This window comes from Pteropus vampyrus, unplaced genomic scaffold, assembly GCF_000151845.1.
Source record: "Pteropus vampyrus isolate Shadow unplaced genomic scaffold, Pvam_2.0 Scaffold189, whole genome shotgun sequence".
Lineage (NCBI taxonomy): Eukaryota > Metazoa > Chordata > Mammalia > Chiroptera > Pteropodidae > Pteropus > Pteropus vampyrus.
In genome coordinates, this window is record NW_011888970.1 from 658,646 (window position 1) to 667,833 (window position 9,188).

General features: G+C 54.1%; 1 protein-coding gene across 1 annotated transcript in view; it reads right to left on the reverse strand.

Annotated features, from left to right (window-relative positions):
• EP400 (E1A binding protein p400) overlaps positions 1-9,188 on the reverse strand; it is a 74,605-nt gene that overhangs the window by 46,812 nt on the left and 18,605 nt on the right. Inside the window, 8 exon segments of the mRNA XM_023537406.1 lie at positions 394-614; positions 1,684-1,861; positions 2,093-2,283; positions 3,108-3,215; positions 6,700-6,789; positions 7,553-7,610; positions 7,994-8,043; positions 8,713-8,791. Of these exon segments, the coding sequence (XP_023393174.1) occupies positions 394-614; positions 1,684-1,861; positions 2,093-2,283; positions 3,108-3,215; positions 6,700-6,789; positions 7,553-7,610; positions 7,994-8,043; positions 8,713-8,791 (975 nt within the window).

A 9,188-nucleotide genomic window follows, 5' to 3' on the forward strand; every position in this document is an offset into this window, starting at 1 on the left:
CCCTGTATAACGCACTTTGATGTAGACTCTAGTACATGAAACCAATGGGTGGAAAAAAGAAAAACAGTCCAAATTTGTTCTAGAAGCTTACTGCTCATTACAGTATTCAAGCACATACAGGGAAGTAATTTACAGATTTTTAATTCAGAATGAGGAGGCACCAATTTCTCATTTACGCCTTCGAGAGCCCATGGGCCTAGAGTTTAAAGGGAGCGGGCTCTAGTTCTGGAAGGGAATCCCCTCCCTTCCTGGGCAGTGAACATGAGGTCGTCTGCACCTGTGGCCCCCTGCAGGTAGCAACAGGTATGTCAGTTGTAGCGGATGCTTTTAAGGGGTTACGAATCCAGGAACAACTTCAAGGCCTGGTACCTCACAGTAATTATGCTACTAAGCATGTCCGGACACTCTGAAATTTGTCTCCTGCAGACACGCAGATGATTTTCCGTCTGGGTCTGTTTCATGTTTAAACCGAAGTACCTGTCTCTTCGCTTTGAGCTCTCTGGGGCTGCCAACATATAAGAGGGTTTTGAGCCCAGGACACCAACGCTTCAACTCGAGCTCCCACTTGAGGACGCTGCAGCTTCTCACGACGACCAGGTGAGGGCCCCAGGTGCCTGTGAAGGGAAGAGATGCAGCATGCTCCTCTGCGGGTAAAATCGCTGTCCGGGCCCCGGCGCTGTCTCAGAGCAGCTCCAGAGGTGTGTGTGGGGACGCACAGGTGTCCTCGCCACCATGCAACCTGGAGTCGGAGGCTCATCCCACTCCCGTGCTCGGCAGCATTCCTCCAGAGTCCAGGCCAGACTCCCAGCAGGCAATCGGCGAAGACGACTGGACGCGTCAGTACCGAATGAGCACTTATTCAAAAACGGGCAAACCCCCTGAGAGTCTGTCCCGTTACAAGGGACAGCACTCAGAAGCAAGCAGCAGAGTGGCCCGCAGCTCAAGGTCGCCCAGCCCCTGTGGGCACGCTCACCGCCGGGCCCAACCTCTACCCAGAACACACCCATCCCAGCCCAGCACATGTGGTTTCCATCTCGTTCTGAAAAATAGGGTTTTTAAATTATTAGAGTAATACGTAACAAATGTCAACTCCTGTGCTAGCAATGGGGCATAAGCCGAGGGAGGAAACAGAAGCGACAGGCTTGGGAACTGCAAGGCACACCTCAGTGGTCATCCTGCCGAAAGACAAAGTATCACCACCACACTAAAGAGAACCACCCAGAAAGAAAATGAACGGGCCTGAGAACGCTGTGGCCACCTGGAGCAGGGGGTCTTGGGGAGATGGGGCTGTGGATGCAGAGGCTGAAGCGGCAGCACAAGGAAGGTGGCGGTGGGCCACAGCAGCACGATCCCGGTCACACTGGCTCATGCCAACGCAGAGGCAGCAGGAGGCTGTGCCGTCTGCTCTGCCACCCACATGCTGACAGGCAGCAAGACTCCGGAAGACACAAAGCCTCAGTCACGGTCTGCTGGGCCTCAAGTGACGTCAGATTTCGAATAACAGTGAGTTACCCCATCTAGTACGGACTGTGCGTGAGCCTTTGCTCATTCATACGGCCTGTTCCCTGGGGTCCTGGACCAGAGCCCAGAGCAAAGGAGCAGAGAAGACAGGCTCCTCCTCTGTCAGATGCATGGCCTCCAGTTCGCCAGCAAACGCTTGCTGTCCTGAAAACAAGCCCTCACCTTCGTTACAAGCAAGGTGGGCAAAGAAAGCGATGATCTGCACTGTTTTCCCTAGGCCGGCGTCGTCTGCCAGTATGCCGTTGAGATTCTTCCGGTAGAGCTTGGCCAGCCAGTCGAGGCCAACCTTCTGGTACTCTCTGAGCGTGCCATGCAGCAGAGCCGGGGCGCTCACCTTCACCTGCAGCGACAGCCAGCCAGTGAGCACATCCCAGAATTACTACTTCTCCCTCTCCTCCCACGTGCAACCAGCCACACGACGGGCCTACTGGAAAGCCATGAAAACAAACCACCGACGACAGGAACAGAAAGGCCAGTATGTCCCCCCGCCCCCAAAACCTGTGCCCCGGGGCTAAGGAGTGTGTGGGGAAGCAGGAAGCATCCAGCCCTCCGGAAAAGTGCAGTGCCTCACCGTGGTGCTGATCCGCGCGCTGCCCTTGGGCAGCACGGCTTCGGCCATGGCAGTCACCTCTGCGATGTCCCTTGTGTGAGGTCTCCCGACACTCACTCTCTCTGCAGCTTTGAACTGGTCCATGACGAATAGCGAATCTATGACAACCACGTCCTTCCGACTCTCCTGGTCTCCTGGGCTGTCTTCCACATCTGTGAACAGTGGGAAAATGGGGTTCACGGCTACTGTTTTATGAGCTGACTTAACATAAAAAAAAAAAAAAAAGTTGACAAAATCCAAATACTTAAAATACAACAGAATTGAGCATTTTGTTTCGTATCACTTTATACATCTAATGATGCTATTCAGATAAACGGGCAGAAACTTATTAAACTATCAAATCTGAATTCCTCGGGCAAAAGTGGGAAACGCTGTGTAACAACCAGAAGCTAGTCTCATCAGCAGATTTATGGGCACCTAAAGGTTTAGTGACCGCCCCTCCATCACCAGGAAAGGGCGACTCAGAAGCATCTCCAGGAACAGGCAAGCACGCCCCTCCCCAGCCCCCACAGCTCGGCCTTGCCTCGGCCCGCTCACAGGCACCAGGGCCAGCGGTCAGGACAGCCAGATAAAAGCAAGGAAAGGCAGCGGGCCGTGCTGGGTGTGGTCTGTGTGTCTGGCATGTCTAATAAATGTAAAATTAACTCCTTAAAACTGGTGTGTTAAACACACACTCCACAGTCTCACTAAGTGTGGTAAAACTCTAGCTCCTAAAACGATGCTTTTTTTATAAATGTGGAGAAAATCAACAGTTCACAACTTGATCGAGTGCTCTGATAAATGTGCTGTTTACAAATAAAAAGAGCACAGAATTTAACAGAATTCTATTCGCTATAAAATTGCATATTAAACACGCTTCCGACTCTTCCTTTCATTGCGCTGAAAGAAAACGACGGCGATGTCTGGACCCTGCGCAGGAGCCCGGTCTCTACGGGGCCTGTGTTTAGCTGAAGCCCCCGAAGAGGCTGAAACAGACCTTCTTCCTCACTCGTCTCCTCGCCGTCAGGTTGAGGTTGGGGCCACTGGAAATTCGGCAGAAAGGCGCCTTCGTACAACTTCATCAAATCAATTAAGGGCAATTCGGCTGGAAAGGGTTGCGGGAGAGAAGCGGTTACTTCACACGGACAGTGGCAGGGGTTGGGAAGAAACACAGCCAGGCGGCCCACAGCGGTGGAGACGGCCTTTTCACACACGTTCCTTTTCCTGGCTTTAACAAGTCCTCGAGAAAAGCTTTATTTTCTAAAAGCACATCTATCTTTCCGAAAAACTAATAATGAATTGCTCATTAGTGATAAAAGACCTAAAATATTTTCTTTACAAAGCTGAAAATCTTTGAAATAAGACGAAATTTTTCTTCATAAAAGAAATGTTTCTGAAATAATTTAATAAGTGTAAAGAAAAACCTATCGACTGATAAAAACAAAAGATACTATCGATGGAAAATGGTAGCTATAATACATAACAATACAAAAAGTCAAAACAAAACAAAACAAAAAGAAGGTCTGAAAAGTAAGACAAAAGACTGCTACACTTTCTCATAAGGAATTGGCCCTAACCGATGGGACGCCACCAGAGTGAAGCCACACACGGCGACAGCGAGCACGGAGCTGTTCCACACATGCTGTAAAAGGGTTCACGAACCCGTCGCGAGCATCTGGAAATCAGACAGCACACCCTTCATCCCCAATCCAATCAGCAACCGCCTCCGAAACCACAGCACCGGCGAGCAGAGTGACCCGATTTTGCAGACCCTTGGTCAGGGGGTGGGGGTGGGGGAGCTGCCAGATGTCACACCCGCCCTCTCAGCCCGCTCCCGTGAGTGTCTGGGGTGATGAGAAACTTGGACCAGAACAATGTTCATACAACTGCAACGTGCCCCATAGGTGACGGAGAAGGATGACCTCGGTGGACCTTTTCTGCACACACATTATGTGTCATCAAGGTCCGTGGTCACGGCAACGGCTGCCACGGGCACGTGCCCAAGAACGACGGTGCTGGGGGTGCAGCGTGTGCAGTGAGGACAAGTAAAAGCCCAGTGGCTTCGATGCGCGTGACTGCCTATGGTCCCCACCCTGGCTGGAAGCTGGAGACCCTAGGTGGTAGCATACATTTGTGGGTATCAAAATCAGGGTCTTTCAGATTTTCTGTATGTCTGAATGTTTCTGTGACAAAAAGCTAATAGGAAACCTCAAACACATCAGATAACAGCTAAGTAGGAAAAAACAGAAGGAACAACTGAGAAATGACTGCCATGAAATAATTCGGTAAGGTGTCTTGGGACAAACTCAACACGCAGACATCAAGAGCCTTCACATGTACAAACTAGTTAGCAGATACGGTGCGAGAAAAGATTCCATTTAGATAAAAACCTAGAGACTTAGAATTAAACTTTTTAGAAAGAAGCGAAACGTGGAGAGGTCCCAGCAGGGCACGAGGCGCCTGAATGAGAGGCCTGGCCGCGGACAGGGAAGCTCAGCATCACCAGCCCCATGCCAGCCAGCGCTGACCCAGGACGGCCAGACACTGTGCATGACAGGAAGTAGCTCGCAGGGCTCAGCTATAAGAGATGCTGCATGCTCACGGACTGCTTGTTTCAGGGAGACCACCCACCAACATCACGAGGACACTCTGCCCCATGCAAGGAACTGGGCTCGCCGGCCAGAGCCAGCAAGCCTGGCAGCAGGGGTCGAGCCGCATGGAGGGAAGCGAGCCCTCTGAGGGGACCCAGTCGGAACCCGGCCGGGCTGCTCCTGACTCCAGGCCTGCAGGACGCGGTGTGCACACCGAAGCAATGAGTCACCACAATCGACAAGTCGCAATGCTCGCTGGACTCAGAAAGCACTGCAGCAGAGCACGAAGAAAGCGCAACCGACAGCTGAGCGGAGAAAAAACAACGCTGGATCTGAGCCACGGGGCCAGGACTCGCAGCACGATGTACTCCCTTTCCGGTGACAACGTCCCTTCTAAGTCAAGGACAAGCCAAAAGCATCTACCACCAGTACCCTCTGGTTCACATTTTATGGCAGAAAAATAACAAAAGAACCAGGATTACAAGAGAAAAAGCGTCACTCTTTAGAGCTGAAGAGCTGTTATAGAATTAACATGACAGCTCAGCAAAGTTGGGGGACATAAGATCAATAAACAAACGTGAACAGCATTTCTGTGTACCAGCAACAAATGAAGAATATAATTTTTAAGAATATACGATTTATGACAACCTCAAAAATAAAATGCGCCCAGAAATAAAATCTAATTAGAAATACACAATCATAATCTTTTATTACAGACCAGTCGGGACCCACGTAAGGGAGAGGTGTACCTCGATCAGAGACTGGAAAAGTTCAAATTCGTAACTATGCCGCTCTCACCAAATACCCATGAATTCAACTAAATCTGAATGAAAATTCCCGACTGGTTTTTCTGTGAAACTTGACTGCTCTGAGGTGTATCTGAGACCATACAGTCGAGACCCTCCTTAAACAGACCTGGTAGGGAGGCCCGCCCACGCACATCTCAAGAACAGCGCCAGCGCCGGCGTCGTGAGGGAGAGGCGGTACTGGCCCACGTTGATCAGGAACACAATAAAGGTGGCAGGAGGGGCCCAGCACGTCAGGACACCTGCCATGGGAGCCGCCACTCAGTGCCGGAGGGAAGGTGGACCTGTCCCACGGTGCTGGGATGGTCATCCATGTGGGGAAGGGATGGACGAAAGCAATTTTCAGTGGGTTAAAGAACGGATGAGAGTAAAATCAAAAAGCTTTAAGGAAGACAGAATACATCCTTAAAACCTTGAGGTGAAAGAGGTTTTCTACGAACAAGGCTGACAAATTCAACTACGTTAAAATAAAAGCACAAATGGTACCACGAAGAGAACGCGAACAGGCAAAAGTCACTGCAATACAACTGACGAAGAACGTGGGACCAGAACGCACAAGGAACATGCACGGGTCGGCTGGGGAAGGAAAGGCAGCACGCAATGGACAAGGACCTCTGGGCCATCACGGAGGCGCCTCCCTCACGCCGGACGGGCAGAAACGCTGAGCTAGACACCAAGGGCCCAGGCGACGTGAAGCTCGGCACCACCACTCCACCCGAGCTCTGGCACGCATCAGCAAGCTGGCCAGGCCAGCGCACTCCCCCAGCCCAGGTCCTATGCGTGGGCCCACGAGCAGCCTAGCAGACCTCTGCGACAGGTGCATGTGGGGTACTGTGCAGCAGTGAGGCTGAGTTGAGTTCACACGACGTGTGACAACGGACAAAACAAAGGAACAGAGCTGAGTGCACCTCCAGCTCTGTGTGACTCCGACCGTGTGAGACCCCGACGCACGTGAGGGAAACAGTGTGTTCAGGGACACGCGGAGGTGCTGGAGACAGAGCTGCTCAAGTGACTGATGCAAGACCAGGGTGCTGTCACGCTGGGACAGGCACCCAGCGTCCCTTGTGCTGGGGAGCAAGGCCAACCGCACCGCACACGGGGTGCTGGGTCGGCTCCCACCTTCCGCGTATTTTCGGTCGCATCTTTTGCACTCGCTGCGTGTTTAACGAGGCGGCGAGGTGCTCCGGCCTACCTTCCTTAGCCAAGTTAGACAGCTCTGTTTGGTGGTCCACGAGCCCTTCGTTCGCTTCTTCCTCTTCGATTGTCTCTTCCTCATCTTCCACTGAAATGGTGGCCATTGAGTGTCAGTAAGACAGACGTCACTTCATCTCCTTTCCGATTACCTGTCACCCGCCGCACAGCTTCAAAACCGCGTGCGTGACTATTAAAGAAGCTAAATCCAAGCCTTTCAACTCAGGTTAAATCCGGAAATGACCATTTACTGAGTGAGCAGAAAACTGGGGACACCCTCTCCTGTCCACCTCAAGGTGGAAAACACAGCCTGGCCTCTCATTACATGACGAACCTGCTCAGGCCAGAACAGGCTGCAGGGTGAAACTTCCTGTCTGCCTGCTACGCCCCGCTGCAGAGCAACCTGCATGCTGTCCGGGGTCCCTGTGAACATGGCATTGCCCAGTTCACGTGCCCAGCTCACCACTCTGACTTGAAGCGGTCTGGTGCTGCACTCACACCTGCCTCCACGGAGACCTGCTCCTGTGTAGCAGAGCCGGCCAGCGCCCCACAAAGCAGCCCACCTGTGGCCGTGTCTCCGCTGAGCACAAGCCCTCGCCACCGGGGCCTGGCCAGGTACGCTGGCCTTCACTTGGCCTGGCCCAGCCTGCCGCCGGCTCCTCCCATCCCCCACAAGCAACGAGCAGACGTGCACTAAGTCTTGTGCTCTCGCTGTGCCACGGGCCAGCACCCACCACCTGCCAAGGCACCTGGCCCGCCATGGGGCTCCTGCTCATGGCTGTACTTGACATGGGCACCCCTTTCCTGAGTTCAGAGCCCTGCAAAGGGGACAGCAAAGGGCACCAAAGACAGACCTTCGTCGTCAGTGAGAGATGTGCTTGCTTTCCGTTTTCTTCCAGGCATTCCCAAATCCTGAAACGACAAAAATGCAAACCCACGATCTAAGAGCTCAAAACAGAGACCGAGGCACAGACATCTGCTTAATGTGCACTTTAGGGGTTGGAGAGAGCCTGTGACAAGTGTGCCGCCATCACGCCTCTGGTCACAGGAAGGGCCTGGGCGGTGGAGTAAGAGCAAGTCCACACTGTGCTCAGCTGTGCCTCCCCAAACTGAGTTAACACCCCCGAGCCCGACGCTCTGAAGAGCCAGTGTCCTCCCCAAGGAGACGGACTTTGCGATGAAAGGGAGCAATGCTGGACCCGCGAGCGTCTCCAGACCAAACGAGGGCTCCACTGGACACACGGTGTGACCTGCGCTCCCCTGTACCCCCAGGTTGTGGTGTACCCTGAACCTACCAGAAGCCGTTCTGGGATGGCCTCCCGTCCCTTCGGTCTCAGCTCTTTTCCTAGGGAGACAGATAATATGGCCCCTGCTCACCATCGGGTGCAGGCGACATCCCTCACCGCGCCCTGCCTCCCTCCCTCCCCCTGGCAACGCTGGCTGCACCGCACCCGAGCACGCGGGCGGCTCTCAGCACTGCTGGCCCTGCAGGGGCCCAGGCGGTTCCGAGTCGGCGTGGACAAACTAACTACCCGCACGGCCTCTACCTTACGACGTGTCTGGCCTTAAGACTGTGGCCTCAAGACTGTGGCCTCAAGACTGTGGCCTCAACGGCGGTCCCCTCTCCACTTCCGTCTCCTCACCCACGAGCTGAGAGGCACTATGTGCATCCCCAGGGACACTTGGTGCCCCGCCCACACTAGTGACCAGCAGCGACCCCGCAGCTCCAAGAGGCCACGTACCAGCCACACGCCTCGGGCAGCCCAGGTCGCTGTCCAGGGACCGGCCTCAATTCTAGGTGCCTCAACTCCAGCAGCTCAGAGCTGAAGTGCCCGGGCAGGGTGGCACACAAGGAGCGATGCTACCACCAGCAGACCGACCACACGTCACACGCTGCTGAGCAAGCAGCTGCCCTGGGCAGCTCCCTGAAGCCAGCCTGTCAACGCGCCTGCTGAGCAGGGACTCGGAACTAAATACAATCCCCAGAAGGAGGCCTTTCTTTAGAGCGCCGTACCTCTGCCGGAGGCCTTCTGCGAGGTCAAGGCCTTTCTCCTCTTCTCTTCTAGTTCCACCTGCAGCTTTATCTCCACGACCTGACACGAAGCAGCAGAAGCAGAAGCAGCAGCCTGTCACTGCGGTGTGCTCTGCACACAAGACGTCAAACCTGTACCACGTTCCGAGCGCGCCCTGCCCCCACCTCGCTCCCGCCACTCCGAAAGGAAACGCTCCCCCCACACTCCCGTTTACTTCACGCCGACTGCGTCCCGCCCCGCCCCTGGCAGGTGGTGAGATGAGAGATTTTTAAAAATACGAAGCGAGAGGCAGGCTCCCCCAGCCACCCCGACACCAGAGCAGCTAAGGAGCCTTGGATGTGGCAACGCACGTGGGTGCAGCTGGCACGGTTCTATGCGTGAGCAGAAACAGAGAAGGACCCCGCCCTCTGAGGAGCCGGCCTCCAGAAAGCGTGGGTGGCGGCGGCATGGGGCTCGC